This window comes from Strongylocentrotus purpuratus, unplaced genomic scaffold (assembly GCF_000002235.5).
Source record: "Strongylocentrotus purpuratus isolate Spur 01 unplaced genomic scaffold, Spur_5.0 spur5_scaffold_3, whole genome shotgun sequence".
Classification (NCBI taxonomy): domain Eukaryota; kingdom Metazoa; phylum Echinodermata; class Echinoidea; order Camarodonta; family Strongylocentrotidae; genus Strongylocentrotus; species Strongylocentrotus purpuratus.
The window spans coordinates 23,204,815-23,225,518 of record NW_022145609.1 but is presented as its reverse complement, the minus strand read 5'-3'; the positions used below and the strand labels follow the sequence as shown (position 1 = coordinate 23,225,518).

At 42.9% G+C, this 20,704-nt stretch overlaps 1 protein-coding gene and 1 long non-coding RNA gene across 2 annotated transcripts; both read right to left on the bottom strand.

Annotated features, from left to right (window-relative positions):
• Positions 1–357: 357 nt before the first annotated feature.
• Positions 358–5,103, bottom strand: LOC115919010 (RFX-like DNA-binding protein RFX2). The gene is made up of 2 exons (XM_030996872.1): positions 4,354–5,103; positions 358–3,661 (listed from the first exon to the last, which is right to left on the bottom strand). Exons 1-2 carry the CDS (start codon positions 4,429–4,431, stop codon positions 2,741–2,743), a joined length of 999 nt encoding a protein of 332 aa, XP_030852732.1. The 5' UTR covers positions 4,432–5,103; the 3' UTR covers positions 358–2,740.
• An 11,346-nt stretch (positions 5,104–16,449) lies between these two features.
• On the bottom strand, positions 16,450–19,458 carry LOC105442585. Its single transcript, XR_004066230.1, has 3 exons — positions 19,268–19,458; positions 17,124–17,318; positions 16,450–16,557 (listed from the first exon to the last, which is right to left on the bottom strand). It is a non-coding gene; the product is annotated as an uncharacterized LOC105442585 (long non-coding RNA).
• Positions 19,459–20,704: the final 1,246 nt, after the last annotated feature.

The window sequence follows — 20,704 nt, the reverse complement described above, 5'->3', positions numbered from 1 at the left end:
TTTAATTTTTTCTGCCAATTTCTCTTGCCCTTCAGCAGTTTTTGCCAAGTTCCAGTTCTATCTTCCATTGTCCTCCTCCCCATTTTCTCTTTTTATATATTATATATATCTCTCTCTTTCTATTTCTATTTCCCCTCCCCTCTGTTCGATCTTGTTCACTCTCTCTATTTCTCCTCCCTCATATTCTCTTTATCTTCTTTTCTATCTCGCTATCTTCCTCGTCTATCAGCTGTGTGCAAAGAATTTCTTCTATCTGTAAACTGTTTTATTTTACTTATTATTGTATTTTCTTCCCTTTCTTTAATTACTAATTGAAAACTCAATGGAACATACCACCTTATAATTGTTATCCGTAATTTTATTAACACAAACTGCACAAAATGCCACTTCTTATATAAAAAATTCACGTGCATTTGACATGTACATGACCATTTTCATCATTCTGCATTCTTAAAGACAACTCTAAAAGGAAGCAGAAGCAGACTTGTGAAGGTTTGGACGAAATCTGACAAAAAATGTAACAAGAATTAATTCTTTAAAAGTTGCAATCACTATACGTACATAATGTAGTACCAACACCAAAAATTACATTTCCCCCATTCAATATGGTCTTTTTTTAAAGGACCTATAATGATATATAAAAACACTTTTAATATTTTTGTACACAACAAACAGGATAGTTATCCGTCACTACTTGCCAATGTGAGATTCGCATAGCTGTGTTCTTATATTTCAATCATTAAAAACATATTTATTCTTGATCCGATATATTTCAAACGTTTACCCTTCTGTTTCTCAAATTTTTAAATTCTATTATAGGTCTATTTCTATTCATAGTGCCCCTCCGAAAAATGAAATAATTAAACAACAACAACAGCAGCAACAAAACAAAATTAACAAATCAAAAATAACAAAAGAAAACAGAACAAGAACAAGATAAATCAAAAGAAAAGTGTTGACATGGTCATAATTTTGGGGAAAGGATCTTTTAATCATGTCGTTGTGGCATCACAATACAATTCTCAGAAGTACAGTAATTAGTAAGTACATACTTTTTATCATATCAACAAGATATGAGCAAAGATGAGCAAGATTTTCAGATATCATAAGAATATAAATATTTTACCCTGTATCCAAACATTCAAGAACTATATACAATGAGTTTTAAAACCTTATTATTGTTATACCATGCTGAACTTAATGCAATTAATGAATGTTGAACTATTTTCCTTAGGTTATTCATTCCCATAGTTACAAGTCATTTTTTCGGTGTCGTTGTTGAAAATAAGCGTGTCTTGGTTTAAAAGGATAAACTACTAGAGCACATGACCATTGACGCCCTTATTAGATGCATGGTTTGACATATTATCTTTGAATTAATGTACCAGGTAGACGAATGCTTAACCATAGGGGTCGTGAAATTGTAACAGATCAATAGTGGTCGTGAAATTGTAACATATCAATGTATCTTATAAATAAAGCTGTTTATTAATGTATTTCAATTTATGGACGTCTCTCCCTAACCAGGCCTGTTGCCAGTCATGTTATGAAAAATGGCATTTATAGGGCTGGAATCCACTTCACATACATTGGTTGTTGCAAAGTTGGACAAGCCTCTGACAAGTTTTTAAGTTGTCACTATAAGAACTTTTATTTCTAAAAGTTGCATGGAATCAGTTAACAGGTCTTCTATAGCAAATAACAGATAATCTGATATTTGAATGAGATTTACAACGAACATACAAGTCATGTAGAGACCTAATACACTACATATACATGTATTATATAATGAATGAAATGGAGGCCTACATAACTTTGCTCCGCCAATCAAAATTGTAACAAGTAATTTATTTTATCATACAAGCTAAACAATATTTAATTTCGGGTGCAGTCAATGCATCACCAACATATTGATAAATAGATCGAAAATGAAATGTCCGCCAAAGAAGTAGAAATCGAGGATTTACTCGGGGGGTAACCTCGATTACCATGTTGCTATTTGTTAGCTCCATTTACCAAAATAATACGTATTTACATTGTACCGACTAAAATGAATGTACATATAAGTGATTTGGAGATAAATTCAAACTTGAAGTATCTATTCATGTGCTAACATATTCGTGATATAACGTTAGGATAATACTTCAAAGACATTTCACTCGTAGAATATATATACATAAAACTGACCCTATTGCACATTGAAACCTAAATTGCACATGTTATATTTCTTCATTAACTTGTACCTGTTGGAAATGCACTTGTAAAAATATTACATATGAAAGACTAGCTTATTGCACATATAAAGCATCAATATGTCTATCTGGTTCCGTTTATACTCAGAAACATGGTGGATCAGAAACATGTAATACATCAATCCTTCCTAAAATCACAATATATAGAGATCTTTTCATTCCTGATTACTCCTACGCTTTGCATAGGCCTCTCAAAGGTATCTGGCAATTTGATATCGCATACGCTACAAAGTAGAATGAAATTATGAACATAATTATGTTAATTTCCTATATATTTTTCATCATGAAGGTCCAATGCAAGCTTCTAGGAGGCCTATCTACCCCTAAGAAAGTGGTAAGTGGTCGTTTGTGTGTGGGACGTTTACAATAAAATCTTTACAAATCAGGCAAAAGGTGACCTTGCTACAGCCCCTTGAGATATGTGCGGATTAGACAATTCCCTCCATCTTGGATCTTGGATCCACCTCCGGATGAAGTTGTGTATGTGTTTAGGGACTTTGCTGATGTCGTGGTTGAGGACTACGGGACGTATATACTGTATTATGGTGAGTGTTTGGATGTTGTGGATCACGTGATGCTCGGGGTAATCTGTAGGGAAGTATGAACTCTGAAAAATGCGGTTGCCTTGGATGATGCAGAACGTGTGTTCGATGAAACGATGGCTGGGAGGCTGGTGGTAAAGACGCTACTGTCGACGTTTCTGACAGCAATGTGGGTTGTTGGATCATATGTATCATTGGTTGTTGAGGATTGATGATATGCCGTTGGTCATCATAATATGATGAATGTGTTGTCGAAAAGTACCAAGGCTGCTCTGTCATTAAGAGAGGCTGTGGTAGGCGGTGCTGTGCTGTTTGGGAGCATGGATGGACTTGTGGTTCACCCAAACGTCGTGCAAGCTGATTTGGCTGTTCACTTTGTTGTGAGCCGGACAGGTGGGTGAGTTGATTTTGTGTTTCTCTCTGTGGTGGAGCCCGAGCAAAATACAATTGTTGATGCGAATTTTCTATGAGCTCTTGGCTCTGTGACATGATGGGTTGATGCTGCTGACGCGATTGTTGAAATGGCAGAAATGGTTCGCCCACTCTGTTTTGGTCTGGATGCTGCCATGCTTCCTGTGAGACAGGTGTCTGTGAGACAGGTGTCTGTGAAAATGGCAGGTGATGCGAAACGTGTGTTTGATGTTGCTGGTTGTGATGGTAGGTGATGGCTGGTGGCAGGGATGTTCCTGACGTGGCTGATTGGCGGTGATACCGGGTGGTTGGTGTCATTCCTTGATGTGGGTTGATCATTTGTGATGAACGTGCTGTCGGAACATCTCCAAGTGACCGATATTGCTGGAGGACCGATCGTGATCTATGTTCATTGTACCAAGTTGTCCTTGTCATGAGGTTTGAGAAGACAGGATTCTGGAATTTAAGGGAGCAAAATTATAAGACAAAAACTCAAACGAAAATGGGATACCCTGCTAATTATGCAAAGAACCTTTACTTTTTGTTTTATTGGCTTGATTTCTGAAATAATCCCTTGTCAGATATTGTATATTGTACCGCTAAATATATCGATAGTGCTTTCATGACGGAGTGGAGGTGGGGGAGGGGGATGGGAGGTCTGTGAGCTTACAACCCTTCACCAAATATGTCTGGAATCTGTCATTCAAATAGATGAGAACTACATTGTAAAATGTATGCTTTCACATACTGAAGTAGAAGCTAGACGAGCAATATCATAATAAAAATCAATACGAGATGCTGTTGTGATGTTCTTAGTTAGATAACTTTTATTTAAAACTTTCCATCATTCTGTTTGGCTGTCAATCCTTTCAAATAATACAGATAATCAATGAAACATTTTTTTTTAAAGGCAACTTGATCAAAAGAGCGACGCGGGTCATATTTCACAAGAAATGTAACATTTCAGAGTCTTCAAGTTTTATTTGAAAGAGTTTTCTAAAGATCAAGGTGTGGGAGACCCTTACTTGAGCTGTGAAAGGCGTTCTTCCACCCACATCCCCTTCACTGGATCGCCGACAACGCTTGTTGTTGTTGTTGGCGGAACATGGGAGAAATAAACAATATTTGGTTATCATATGTTACCTTACCTTTGAGGAAGAAGCAAGAAGAGCAAGCTCAAGGTAGAAATCATCATATAGCAGAAACGAAAAAATCGGAGATTTCATGTAGGCCTACAATCGAGATAAAATGTAGCAACCAAACTAATCGCACAAAAACTGTATGGTAGCCGCGCTGCGCACAAACTAAGTTTTAACACGTAAACCAATGGGGATCGCAACCATTTTCCTGATATCCTGATATCACTCATGAATGGGGGTCGCAGCAAAATTTTAACTATTTTCGTGGTACCCGGAATCTTGCGGGAATGAACTATTGACCATTACTGACATTGTTCGTCTCTTTACGGGAGAATGGCTAAAATCACGACTGCAATTTCGACCAATCAGATGGCTAGATTTATAAAGAGAGGTATATAACAACTCTTAAAACTACCAATTCAAAAATATGGGTGTAACAATAGCACATGATTTACGTTGGAACCTCCACTGCCAGCAAATCCGTCACAAAGCCATGCAATCGCACATTGGTATTTCTTAGGACTTTATCACCCTGCTCCAAAGAAATAAAGAACAGAGCCTACAGAGCCCTTGTGCGACCACAGATGGAATATGGTGCTGAGGTCTGGAACCCAGCCAGCACACATCCATCTGAATTTGAGATCTTGAGAGGGTACAGATGAGAAAGCCACCGCTCGTTTCACCCATCGAGACTACCGGAAGATCACGTCTTCATTGCAGCTTAATTGTCTCAAATCTAAACTTGAAGCCTTGCATGCACAGCACTCTCGTTGCCTGTTTACACGAGCAACCAGGCAAGTACGCAGGGGTTGGAGGAACCCCCCTAAATTTTAAACACCCTCCTTCGAAAAAATCCTGCGTACGCGCCTGCGAGCAACCATGACTTTCAAAGTCTATCACAATATTCCACTCCCACATACCTTTACTCCAGCCTCTTACATCGGCAGACTATTATTGACCAGCCCCTCAAACTCACATACCAGATGCTACTCGTTTAGATAACAACCCTTAATACTACTAATAATAGGCATTTCTAGCCAGCCTGCCAGGTACCCATTTACCTCACCTGGGTCGAGTGTGGCAAATCAAGATTAGTGCCTTGCCAGATGACATTAGTGCCATGTCGGTGATCGAACCACGTCCTTTGAATTTCAAGTCAAGTGCTTAAAGGGATAGTTGAGTTCTGTTGCAGAGGGCGCTACACAAAATATTTTTTTGTGAGATAATGAAAATCTGAGTGTCAAATTTGAAAGAACATAATATTTAAATGACAAAATCATCTTTGTTTGATCAAAATCGGTTCAGAGACGGCTGAAATATAACGATTTCTAATACTTGTGTACCACCACAAATATTAGATATTTTGAAAAATTTGAAAAAACCGTTGAAAACCGTTGAAAAAAACGAAATAACGCCTTTTACGTCGTTTTTCAGCCAATGCCGATGTTGGCTTTTTTGTTGGCATTTTCGTGTTGCTTATATTATTCACAATAAGCCGGCTCATGTATTGCTATTTTTAATTAAATAATTAATTAACGGTCACCGTGTTTTTTTTTAAGTGGAGCTGAATTGGTATGATCGTATTGGCTAAATTTCACACATTTTGGGGTCTAAAATTACCTTCATAGCAATTTTAGGTTCTAAGAGGGCACTATAAATGTCATAGATAAGAATAAGAGCAATAACCATGCACTTTGAAGGAATTTGCGGTCTGAAAACAGAACTCAACTATCCCTTTAAATAACTCGACTACGACACTCCTACATACCTGTAGAAATGCGATTCATGGCGTAAACAAAGAAGAACGCAACCAATTTGAGAACTATCAATTTTAAACGATAGGGAATATATAATATACTTTTATCATTTTCATGACCGTAAGTATATTAATTACATTGTAGGTTAAGAAGTTATAGAACTAGAACATAATAATGATGTACTAATTGTCCATCGAATTACGCCTGTTATCAAGGTAATTTTTTTTAATGTGCTATGTAAACCGGAAAAAAATATCATCAAGGGATGTGGTAGGAGCTGTAATTACTGAACATCACGGTCATAAAGGTTCTATTAATAAAAAGAAACAATCATTCACAGTATGGTAATAAAACATCAAAAGAATTTTCTTTACTAGATACGGTTTAACTCATTTTGTTTGCTCGTAAATTGTGGTACGAAGTATAGTTTACAATTTCATTATTCATCATTCTAGTTAACCATTATGGTCAATGTCCCGTATTCCAGGTAAACGATATATGTGCACCTTGCAATACACCTTTGAGGATGGGGCCTGACGAGCAAGTTCGTGGTAGAAATCATCACGAAGGAAATGATGATTGTATGGATCGTGATAGTCATTTATCATCAGGTCGGTAAACCATAGACGTAATAGGTCACGTGATGCTGGGGGTCATTCCCACGTAGATTACAACCCTGAATGCACACCTTCTCTATCTGTTGAGATCAGGCGCGCCGGAAGCAGTTTGGGATTGGGGGGGCAAACATTCCAGGGGGCTCACCTTCCGAGGGCAGTGACGTAATGAGAAAAAACGTTCGGAAGGGGGGGGGCAGACGAAAAATCTGCATCACCACCAGTCTTACACGTTACATGCAGGTCCCGCGGAACGTTTTTCAAAGTGAAGTATTAACGATCAGGTAGAGCGTAAATTGGCGTGGGGTCCAGCCTCGGCAGGGTGTCAAGGGGCTGAGCCCCCGGAAGCTCAGGGGTTTTAGGTATTTAATTACGGTTAGATGAGCATCCAGGGGCCTCTTTAAGGCCATTGACGTGTTCCAGAGGGGGGGGGGGGAGCCCCCAGAAGCTCAGAGGTTTTAATATTTAACTACGGTCAGATGAGCAACCAGGGGCCGCCCTAGGGCACTTGGTGGGGTCCAGGGGGCAGGGCCCCCGGAAGCTCAGGGGTTTTAGGTATTGAATAATGGTCAGATGAGCATCCAGGGGCCCGCCTTATAGGGCCCTTGGTGGGGTCCAGGGGGCAGAGCCCCCGGAAGCTCAGGGGTTTTAGGTATTTAATAATGGTCAGATGAGCATCCAGGGGCCCGCCTTATAGGGCCCGCCTTATAGGGCCCTTGGTGGGGTCCAGGGGGCAGAGCCCCCGGAAGCTCAGGGGTTTTAGGTATTTAACTACGGTCAGATGAGCAACCAGGGGCCGCCCTAGGGCACTTGGTGGGGTCCAGGGGGCAGGGCCCCCGGAAGCTCAGGGGTTTTAGGTATTGAATAATGGTCAGATGAGCATCCAGGGGCCCGCCTTATAGGGCCCTTGGTGGGGTCCAGGGGGCAGAGCCCCCGGAAGCTCAGGGGTTTTAGGTATTTAATAATGGTCAGATGAGCATCCAGGGGCCCGCCTTATAGGGCCCTTGGTGGGGTCCAGGGGGCAGAGCCCCCGGAATCTCAGGGGTTTTAGGTATTTAATTACGGTCAGATGAGCATCCAGGGGCCCGCCTTAGAGCCCTTGGTGGGGTCCAGGGGGCAGAGCCCCCGGAAGCTCAGGGGTTTTAGGTATTTAATTACGGTCAGATGAGCATCCAGGGGCCCGCCTTAGGGCCCTTGGTGGGGTCCGGGGGCGGAGCACCCGTAAGCTCTGGGGTTTTAGGCATTTAATTACGGTCAGATGAGCATTTTTTATGCCTTATTTGTGACATTGACAGGTCACTTATTTTTTCTCTCCGTCTTTCTTTCTTTTTCTCTTTAACATACTTTTTCAAAAAGTGAGGGGGGAGGGGCTCGAGCCCAGCCACTTTGCAGACCATGTCATAAAGGCTTCTAAATAAGCGTATTTTTCGCCCGACTGTAATTTGGGAATTTCTTATTTTCCAACAAACGCATAAAAAGGTATGACTTAAAAAAAAATGGAGAAAAAATACCGGAAAATCATGTCATAACAGCAACATGTGTAAATCACTGGTATCGTATAGATATACCCCCCCCCCCCCCATCAGTACGCCAGCGTTCAGGGGCTCATGTCTTCTCACCCCTATAACAAAACCAAAAAAACAGACACGTTTTCCCATTCTCGCACAATATGTCCACGATATGCGCGTATCGCTATTATAAACCGTATAGGTAGCATGCGCAATGTTTATAAAAATTTAATTCCTGTGAACTTTCCTTTTCTTTGAATGGAATGGTATATGTGCTTTAATTCAGGTTTTTATTATTGTTATGTTCTTTTGGGTTAAAAATACAAACCATGTTTATTCCTTTACTGCTTTTTTTTTTTTTTTTGGAGGGGGGGGGGCGTTTTTGGGGGGCAAAAATGCGTTTTGCCCCCCCACTTTTTTGACTGGGGGGGCAACTGCCCCCCCTGCCCCCCCACTTCCGGCGCCTATGGTTGAGATGCCATTCATGGCGACAAAAAAAAAAAAAAAAAAAAAAAGGGGGAACAGACTATCAATTTCAAACAATAGAGAATACATGATATACTTCCAACATTTTCATGACCGTCAGTGCATTAGTTACATTGTAGGTTAACATGATAGAATTAGTATATCGTGCTTGCATCAAATTTTTTTCAATGTCATGTGACGCGTATTGACCAATCACGATGCTTAAAATACTAGAGCCATTTTATAAAACATAATAATGATGTACTAAGTATTGCATGTCCAGCGAATTGCGCCTGTTATCAAGGTAATTTTTTTCAAATGTGCTATGTACCGATAAATATAAATACATTTTAAATTTATTTGACTGTAATTAAGCTTTCAGCTTAGAGTACTAAACCGAAGAAGAAAAATATCAAGGGATGTGGTAGGAGCTGTAATTACTGAACATCACGGTCATAAAGGGTCGATTAATAAATAGAAACAATCATTCACTTTATAGTAATAAAACATCAAATGACTTTTCTTTACTAGATACGGTTGAACTCATTTGGTTTGCTCGTAAATTGTGGTACGAAGTAGATTACAGTTTCATTATTCATCATTCTAGTTAACCATATGGCCAAATCTCGTATTCCAGGTAAACGTCATACACCTTGCAAATCACCTTTAAGGATGAGGCCTGACGAGCAAGTTCGTGGTAGAAATCATCAAGAAGGAAAATATGATTGAATGGATCGTACACTGAGTCCTTTATCGTCAGGTCGGTAAGACAAGGCAAGAGACACATAAACCTGGCTAGGTCACGTGATGCTGTGGGGTCATTTTCACGTAGATTACAACCCTGAAAACACACCTTCTCTATCTGTTGAGATGCCATTTATGGCGACTGTGAGGATCTTATTCAAATTAGATAGTTCTTTGTGAGCCCATGTAAGTTATACGAGGATCATATGCAAATTAGATGTTCTTTTGTGAGCCCATGTAAGTTATGCGAGGATCGTATGCAAATTAGATGTTCTTTTGTGAGCCCAGTTATGAACAGGTGCTTAATGTAGATTTCCACTTCACTAGATGAATAGTTAAGTGTATTCATGTGTACACAATCAGAAAAATCAGAACTGATTTTAATATTTACTATATAAATCTATGTATCTACCTATTATTTGCTAGTTTATCCAAACTACGCCACCTTCGAGAACACTCTAAAAAGTCACAATCGCGCATGCGCCCACCTCCATACATCGCCTTCACGTGCGCATCGCACGCCCGCCATTCATCCTCTTTCACGAGCCTCCAAAGACATAGATTCGGACATGTTGCCCGCAAGGAGAGGGGACGGAGGGAGGGACATAGGTAGATACATAGATTTATATAGTAAATATTAAAATCAGTTCTGATTTTTCTGATTTACCACAATAAATCAATGTATCTACCTATTATTTGCTAGACCAGCACACAAATGGACCGGGAGGCATGTCCCGAACAAGAAGGAGATTACTGGGGAACAAAGGGAACAAAGGCAGCCAAAACCGCCCGCAGGGACGCAGTTGCAAACAACACCACGACAGCGCTCCCCAGAGGTGACGTCCCCGAAGATAAAAAGATGTACGGGAATTGGGAGACCGCCAAAACGCGGCCTTCAAAAAGGTCAAAACAATGCCCAGGAAGTACCACTACATCTGGAATTATGGGCACTGGCCCTGCCCTCTGCGAACAGGGCTTCAGGACCCGCGGCCTGAATAGTGTCCACTATCCATCTGGAGATGGATTCACGAGACGCAGAAGAAAGGAGCTCCTGCGAAATGAGGAACAACTGGACATCCTTTCGATGAACCTTAGTCCTATATAAAACCACACGAGTGCCCTAATGGGGCACCAGACCTTGTCCTCAGCGACTGAGAAGTCCGAAAGAGGACTGAGGAAAAACATCAATCGGTCCGGAGGAAGGTCGTGGGACCAACCGAACTCCCCACCTGATATGGCCGGGGGAGGCAGACAGCGCATGGAACGTACCCCTCCGCTGTCCAGAAACTATTGCCATAAGGAAAAAAGTTTTCAGCGTCAAGTGAGGCCTTAGACAAAGGCTCAAAAGAGGCTGTGCCAAAACCTTCGGGATAACCAGCTACTGCAGAAAAAAAACAATGCAGTAACTTCAACAGGAGATAACCCCCGAGCCGTCCGGAAACCACACATGAGAGGGGACGAGGGCCGAACGGTAACCACAAAAAGCGGAAGGACTTTACCCTCTAAAAGCACTAGCTAGGGTATTGAACCGATACCTTCCAAATACTAGGTGGCCGCTGTTCCACGAGACCACTTTGCCTCACCAAACAAATTAACCAAAATCCAGCTATGACACCTATCAAAGTCTACGGGTGAGACCCCGAGGTCTTCACACCAAATGGAGCAGGGCTCCAAACGAGAGTTGTAAAGGGTTCTCGTGGAATCCCTACAACTATAAACCGCGAGGCTCTCCCAGAGAGCCCAGAAGTCCTAGCGTACTCCCCGACACCGGCCCAGCGGCCAGAGAGAGTATGCAACGCGGGGCGATGACGGAAAATTCCCGAACGAGACTGGGACAACAGGTCCAGTCTCAGCAGGAGAGGGGACAGAAACCAGAAACACTGAACTGAAGCCAGCCAGTCAGTCGCATGACTAGGCTTCAATGAGTATGCACCGCATTGCGATGACAGAAAATCCCCGATAGAGACTGGAACAGGCCCGGTCTCAGCGGGAGAGGGGACAGATGTCCACAGCAAAAGGGACAAAAACCACCAGAAACGGAAACTCGCCGGGAAGCCCGTTGCCACAAACATCAACGACGGACACTGATTACCCTACAAATGAGCTAGGGAACTGTGTCCTTAAAACAGAAAGGAACATGCCGAAACCCGGGACAGTTCAGAACTCATGCGAGTTCTCCGGGTGGTTTCGAACCAGGGACCTTAGATCTTAAGTCTAACGCTCTCCCAACTGAGCTATTTCGGCTAGTTGTAAGAGATAAATCCCCCGAAAAAGGCGACACCACAGCCCTAAGGGCTGGTCAGCCGCATGACTAGGCTTCATCTGCGAGAAGAGTCACAGACATGGCCGTCATTTAGGAAAAACCCCAAACCCCAGAGGGGAAGGGCGAGTCCCGACCCAGCTACCCACTCCTCTCTTGGAGGTGTAGCAAAAGAAGCTGGAGAAGAGAGCTTAACCATCACCAACGGGCAAAAAGCCCGAGGAGAAATGCCAACCACCGAACTGAGCCTCCTCGAGGCCGAACTCGGTAAGACGATCCCCAAACCAAAACGGGTACCGGCTTACACCAGACCAGCCGGATGAGACCAGGGTAAACCCTGTCGCCCACCAAGCTACTTAGACACTGCGCAAAGCCCAGTCTGAACGGTTGGAGAAGAGGCAAGCTGAGGTCTAAATATTACCACAGCTCTCTCCGCCTAAGTCACAGTCGGAGACTTGACATTAGAAGGCCACAATAAATATAACAATCCAACCACAACTTCGTGCCCCTTGCCAAAGCGTCGAGTGACGAAGCTTGTTCTAGGGCCTTGCTAAACTGGAAGGGTCAGCGAAATAGGCCCAGCATGGCCACCACGCCTCACGGCATCAGAGGCCGCAAGAGCATGGTGCGAAAGGCTTACGTTTGGTCGACAACCTCCTGTCGTGTGGCCGACAACCTTCTGTCGAGTGGCGAACTCAACTGAAACCCCGCTGCAGATGCCGAAGACAACCGCGAGGGCAGGAACTACAGGCACAACTCCCACCAACCGGCCGACGGCCCATGGTGGAAGGCCAACAGCACCAGGCAACCCGGACCTAAAAGTGTCTCGGATGCCGGAGTATCAACACCCGCGAAATCTGAACGAACCCAAAGCCAGGTGTGACCAGGGCCGGCTCATTACCAGCCCGGCACAGGAAGGGGCAGAAGCTGAGCCTCCGCCAAACCCAAAATGCTTTTCGGGTCTTTTGGTGGCTGGTATCCCCAGACACCAAAATCACCAAGAAGCCACGAAGCCCAGCCTGAGCGGCTAGAGAACACACCGACTGACGTAACACTTAACTCAGCCTTCTCTACCTTGACACAGACGGCAGCTGGACGTTAGAACGCTTGCGCTTCTTACCCGGAGGTACGGGAGAAGAAGCGAGTATAGCGGCCATATTAGACTTCGTAAACCCCGAAATAAACTCAGTGTGACCGGGACCAACCCGCTCCACTGCGCCATAGGCTCATCAATCAAGACCCGAGAGCCTCCGTGAGACCGGGATCTTTGCGTTTCACGACTGGGTGAAACCACGACGTGGTTGACTCCGGGGCCACATCAACAAAACATTGGCGAGTCGTTGCATCGCAACAAAGCCTCAAGACACAAAGCTTGTCCCAAAGGAGGAGCTAAGTGCGATTACTTCTACATAACTGACCCACCCTAGGGCCGCGCCCTGTTAAAACTAGAACGGGAGGAGATCACCGGAGAAGGGAACCCTCCTTACACACAAGATACCCGTCACCGGACTGGCAAACCACCATGAGCGGTATTCCCGCGGAAGGAGATGGGAAGCCTTGGCCGCACCTGGCACAGCCAGAGTGAAGGCCTCCGGTAATGACGACTCAAAGAGAGTCTGTACGTCGGCTGCCAAACCACGAGAGCTTGGGAGCCGCGCTGATTAGTAACTGAGAGTCACCCATCTGACCTTCAAACTCAACGACGTCGAGAACCTGGCCCCGAGGAGGCGGGCGCAACCACAAACATTAATATCCTCGCCGGGCGGCGACTGAGATAGGAGAGGCAACTCCGGGAACCAAACCTGTACGAGAACAGGATCCTGAGAATCAAGAACATGTAAACAAGTCTGGGCACCAGAAGGAGCTATCCAAAATATCGGACACTATCCAGGCAACTGGTATCAGATCAAGCCACCGAGGTAAAACCGGACCTAGGCCCTGGGCGCCCGTGTCCAAAGACATGACAGAGCCGACCACGAAAAAGGAAGGCCTGTACCACCAGAGGTCGGCCGAGAGGGCTGGGTTACTACCCCGCCAACTTCTCTCAGCAAAGAGCTCCACATAATCGAGAGGCTCAGCCTGATCGATGGCAACGGAGAAGGGTAGGCGTCTAAACGAGGCCGAACCCCTCCTCCTAGCCGTAGCCTAACTTGTGCCCAAGGCAGACATCGACTCAAAAGAGACATGACCGAGACATGGCTATACACCATGCCTAAAGACTGGAGCAAAAAAGATAGCAAGAGCGTATATTTGCGTAATTTACCGAACCGGTAAACTGATACAGATATATCGGGCGGCACTGCTGAACAGGCGACGGATATAAATATATTTAGCTCGTCTCATAAGCACCCGACTGTGACGGGAGCGAGAGAGCTAGCAAGAGTGTACTACTATTGAGTGATCGCGGCGGCACGGGGTGCTGCGGAATCATTCAAGTAAACACTCGAGACTGACGGACAGTACCCTAGTGGGCCGGTCGGAAAGTCTCTTACTACTTCCACCCTATGGGAGGAAGCCGGCCCCTGAGGATTCAAGCTAGTCCCGAGGACGCGGAATCGTTGTTGCACGTGTACTCCCGAGTTATCATGGCGGCACGGGGTGCGGCGGACTCACTCGAGTAGACACTCGAGACTGACAGACAGTACCCTGGACGGGAGGGTCAGACAGTCTCTTACGACTCCCAACCCGACTGACGGGAGGGAACCCACTCCTGAGGATCCAAGGCTGCACAGAGTGCTGCCGAATCTCTCAAAAAGCCCATGTCACTGTCTAGACAGTGACCGAGGCCCAAGTGTCAGAGGTCGCATAAACAACGACACTCTGAGTGACTGCAGCTGCACAAAAGGCAAACTGAGACATTCAGGGCTTAAATCGGATCCGACACTGCCGACCAGGCGGTCGGATATATTTTGCTTGTCTCAAAAGCACCCGACTGTGACGGGAGCGTGAGAGCAAGCAAGAGTGTACTACTATTGAGTGATCAAAGCGGCACGGGGTGCTACGGATTCACTCGGGTAAACACTCGAGACTGACGGACAGTACCCTAGCGGGCAGGTCGGAAAGTCTCTTACGACTTCCACCCGACGGGAGGAAGCCGGCCCCTGAGGATTCAAGCTGGTCTCGAGGACTGCGGAATCGCTCAAGTTGTTGCACGTGTCACTAGCGGGAGCAAAGCCAGTGACCGGGTTCCGAGTGTCAGTGGCCGCAATGGCGACACTCTTCCCCCGGGTCCGAGTGTCAGTGGCCGCAATGGCGACACTCATCCCCAGAGCATGAACGTCAGAGGCCGGCAGACCAATGACGCCCTTCTCTATCGTGCGTTGGGGGCTAACGATCGGTAAACCGATCGCCCCCTTGCTGGGACCCCAGGTCCCAACAATGGCTGTCTTACCGAGCCCGACAGAGTCGAGCCGGTAATTATAAACGAGCCTGTCCGAGAGACGCTAGTAGCGCTCCCTAACTTACCTGCCGCCACACTGAATAAACGAGTGGTCGGCTTGACAAACACCCCTCCCGTAGCTGCACCAGCTGGAGGAGAAACAAGAGTACCAGGCTCCGACGCATCCATCACGAACCTGAATACACAAAAAGTAAACCAAAGAGAAACACCAGACAAAAGGAGCGAGCGAGATTAACAAACTCCCCGCTCACCAAATTATCCAGCCAACAGTTTCAAATAAAATGCAAGTAACAAAGAGAAACGCCAGACAAAAGGAGCGAGCGAGAATAACCAACTCCGCGCTCACCAAACTATCCAGCCAACAGTTTCAAATAAAATGCAAGTAAACAAAGAGAAACGCCAGACAAAAGGAGTGAGCGAGCTTAACAACTCCCCGCTCACCAAATTATCAAGCCAACAGTTTCAAATAAAATGTTTTTATATCAAACTAAACCCAACGCATGCACGAAAAATAAATCCAACAATCACGAACACAACAAAAGGCCGCACCACTGAAGCAGTGAACCACGAAGCGAAACGAACCAAGTTGGAACAAAGGGCGATGAATAAATTACTCGCCAACCCAACCAACGGCCGTATAACGCCAAGACCCAACGCCTTAACCAGCGGCGTAACGAAGTCTTAATTTACGATCGCGAAAAAGAAAATATGCGGTGCAGAAATGAAACTCAAATTTCCGCAAAAATAAAAATGTGACTAGGGAACCCGCCCCATAATATTAACAGCATTTATTATGAGAACGGAATTCAATACGTAAAAGAGCCAAGCCCAACGAAAAAAGGACAAAATCCTTGATTTTAATGTGACTCAGCTGTATACGATGTCTATCTCGGTGGGCGAGAATAGAAAGAGGATGAATGGCGGGCGTGCGATGCGCACGTGAAGGCGATGTATGGAGGTGGGCGCATGCGCGATTGTGACTTTTTAGAGTGTTCTCGAAGATGGCGTAGTTTGGATAAACTAGCAAATAATAGGTAGATACATTGATTTATTGTGGTAAATATCTAGGTTCTGTCAGGTGTATAGAATTGCAGACTCTTTGTATGACACATTTTCATTTGTGTGTGCTAGTAAAAATGCACATGCAGACTGCTCACTTGGATAATTGATCTTGAAGAGAGAGGTCTGTGTTACAGTTTTGGGGGGGTATTTCCAAGGAAAGGAACCGGCGTGGTGTGGTGCCATGCAACCCAGTGCATGCTGAGACTGTTCTTCCCTCTTCTCAATGCCGAATTGTATCGCACGTGACAGCGACAAAAAAGAAGAACACACAACATTTGAGAACTATCACATTTATCGTCAGTTCGGTAAGACAAGGCAAGAGACACAGAAACCTGGCTAGGTCACGTGATGCTGTTGGGTCATTCTCACGTAGATTACAACCCTGAATGCACACCTTCTCTATCTGTTGAGGTGCCATTTATGGCGACAAAAAAAAAGACCACAACAAATTTGAGAACTATCCATTTTAAAATATAGGGAAAACATAATATACGTTTATCATTTTCATGACCGTCAGTGTATAAGTTACATTGTAGGTTAACACGCTATAGTATAGAATAGGAACATGTACTAAGTTTTGCATGTCTATCGAATCGCGCCTGTTATCAAGGTAATTTTTTTCAAATGTGCTATGTACCGATAAATATAAATACATTTTTAATTTATTTGACTGTAATTAAGCTTTTAGCTTAAAGTTCTAAACCGGAACAAAAAATCAAGGGGTGTGGTAGGAGCTGGAATTACTGAACATCACGGTCATTGAGGGTCGATTAATAAAACGAAACAATCATTCAAATTATGATAATAAAACATCAAATGACTTTCTTTACTAGATACGGATTAACTCATTTTGTTTGTTCGTAAATTGTGGTACGAAGTAGTTTACAGTTTCATTATTCATCATTCTAGTTAACCATAATGACCAATGTCCCTTATTCCATGTTAACGTTAAAACACCTTGCAAATCACCTTTGAGGATGAGGCCTGACGAGCAAGTTCGTGGTAGAAATCATCACGAAGGAAAAGATCTTTGTATTGATCGTCTGAGTCCTTTATCATCAGGTCGGTGAGACAAGGCAGGAGACACAGAAACCTGGCTAGGTCACGTGATGCTGTGGGGTCATTCTCGTTTAGATTACAACCCTCAATGCACACCTTCTCCATCTGTTGAGATGCCATTCATGGCGACAAAAAAAAGAACACACAAAATTGGAGAATTATCAATTTTAAGCGATACGGAATATATGATATACTTTTAATATTTGCATGACCTTCAGTGTATCGATTACATTGTAGGTTAAGACGCTATAGAATTAGAAAATAATGATGATGTACTAAGTACTGCTTGTCCTTGGAAATGCGCTTATTATCAAGGTAATTTTTTAATGTGCTATGTACCGATATACATAAATTTTACATTTTGAATTTAATTTGACTCTAATTAAGCTTTTAGCTTGAAGTTCTAAACAAAACACATATCAAGGGATGTGGTAGGAGCTGTAATTACTGAACATCACGGTCATTAACCCTAAAAAGGCCGGGCTATTTGAGGTCTTAATACGGGGGGGGGGGGGGCATCATGGCTCCCCTTAGATCTCGGCCGTGAAACAGCCGATCGCCCCGAAAATTTGCACGCATGTCAAGTGAAGTGTATAGAACACTATGGTAAATTTCATTTTTTTTAAATTCACTCATTTGCATATTTATGGTAATTTATGCAAATAAGGTCATAACAGTCACCCTTTTACCCATTTATCATAATATTCTTTTATTTAAGCATTCTTTTTCACTACATGTATTCGTTAGACCATTTGAAACACTAATACGACAAAAGACAATGGAAGACCTAGGTTATTCCTTATGTTATATTTTGTTTTGATAATTTCTTATGTATTTTATTGTTTTTTAACTCGTGTATTTTATTGTTTTGTTGTTTTATTTCATTTCTAACTACAATTCAACTGTTTTGACTCCCAAAACAAACACCTAACCTTTAAACAAGACCTAATAACTAATGTTTTATCTCCTTTTAGGAAAAATGACACCCCATATGTTTTTTACACAAATCACGAAAACTGATGAGCGATTTTCGGGCTGCATGCAAAGACAAAAGGTCACGTGACTTTGTAACTGTACGTCTGATTTTCTAAAAAAAAATGTTAAAAAAGATGCGCAAGACTCAAAAGAAAAAAGTCAGCGGGCGGCGGAGCGCCATCCTTATGCGTTCCCGAACAAGCAGATACAATCCGGAGAGGAGGGGGGGGGGGAGGGAGCACAATGGCCCCCTGGCCTTATTAGGGTTAAGGGTCGATTAATAAAACGAAACAATCATTAACATTATGGTAATAAAGCATCAAATGGTTTCCCTCGACTAGATACGGTTAAACTCATCTTGTTTGCTCGCATATAGCTCCGTTTAGTCTCATTTCACAACGACCCCTATCGTCAGAGTCAGCACTGAGCCATACATGTTAGCCTATGGAATTGTACCCAAAAAATCGTTAAAAATTCATTTTTTGTTTAAAAGAAAAGCACATCCACCCCGACTTACATTATCACTAGCTCTTTCATTGGAACCCTGATGTCCCATTGATTTTTGAAAGTTCACCCACCGTAATTTGATCAAAATAGGTTGCAAGCTCATCATTGCCTATAATACACATGTGAAACAAGTCGAACTTTGGACTCAGTTTGCCAAGCGATTTTAAGATTTTAGGTCAAGCACGTGGAGGATAAGAAGCATGAATTATCATAGACCACTTCTGCTTGGTTCATTATGTCCATTTCATCCAACCCCCCACCGTAATTTTTCCATTTAGTTAAAGCAAACATTTTGCCGAGGTAAGCAAAAACATGAATATTCATAAAAGGTCAGACAATACAGCCTTTTAGTACGTAACGTAAAGTGAATGGGAATGAGCGATGATCCGTCCAGGAGGTAGAGGTCAGTGGTTTGTGCTGGCAATGTTCCAGTGAGCGAAAATGAGACAATTGGAGCAATATGTAAATTGTGGTACAAAGTAGTTTACAGTTTCTCATTATTCATCATTCTAGTTAACCATAATGACCAATGTCCCGTATTCCAGGTAAATGTTATACACCTTGCAAATCACCTTTGAGGATGAGGCCTGACGAGCAAGTTCGTGGTAGAAATCATCACGAAGGAAAGGATCTTCGTATTGACTGTAGAGTAGTGTCCTTTATCGTCACGTCGGTGAGACAAGGCAGGAGACACAGAAACCTGGCTAGGTCACGTGATGCTGTGGGGTCATTCTTCTTTAGATTACAGCCCTGAATGCACACCTTCCCTATCTGTTGAGATACCATTCATGACAACAACATTAATTGTGTATGAAAAAAATGTAATGTCTTTGTTTACCTTTCTGTTGAAAATGAAATAAATATGAATATGAATATGAACAAAGAAACCCCCCCCCCCAAATAAAAAAAACAACAAAAAACAAAATGAGAACTATTAACTTTAAACGATCGCGAAAACAAGATAATATACTTTTATCATTTTCATGATCGTAAGTGTATTAATTACATTGCAGGTTAACACGCTATAGAATTAGAAAATAATAATGATGTACTAAGTATGTCCATCGAATTGTGCCTATTATCAAGGTACTTTTACTAAATGTGTTATGTACCTATAAACATAAATTTTACATTTTGAATTTATTTGACGGTAATCAAGCTTTTAGCTTGAAGTTCTAAAGCAAAACACATATCAAGGGATGTGATAGGAGCTGCAAATTGTGAACATCACGGTCATTAAGGGTCAATTAATAACAAGAAAAAATTATTCACATTATGGTAATAATACATCAAATGACTTTCCTTTACTAGATACGGTTTAACTCATGTTGTTTGCTCGTAAATTGTGGTACAAAGTAGTTTACTAGCTGTTTCATTATTCATCATTCTAGGTAACCATATGGCCAATGTCCCGTATTCCAGATAAACGTTATACACCTTGCAAATCACCTTTGAGAATGAGGCCTGACGAGCAAGTTCGTGGTAGAAATCGTCATGAAGGAAATGATGATTGTATGGATCGTGATAGTCATTTATCATCAGGTCGGTAAGACAAGGCAGGAGACACAGAAACCTGGCTAGGTCACGTGATGCTGTTGGGTCACTCTCGTTTAGATTACAACCCTGAATGCACACTTTCTGTATCTGTTGAGATGCCATTCATGGCGACAACAAAAAAAGAACACACACAATTTCAGAACTATCAATTTTAAGCGATAAGAAATACATGATATACTTTTATCATTTTCATGACCGTCAGTGCATTAGTTACATTGTAGGTTAACACGCTATAGAACTGAAACATAATAATGATGTACTAAGTATTGCATGTCCATCGAATTGCGTCTGTTATCAAGGTAATTTTTCTACATGTGCTATGTACCGATGAATATAAATTTTTACATATTTAATTTATTTGACTGTAATTAAGCTTTAAGCTTGAAGTAATAAACCGAAAACAAAAAATCATCAAGGAATGTGGTAGGAATTTTTAAATTACTGAACATCAC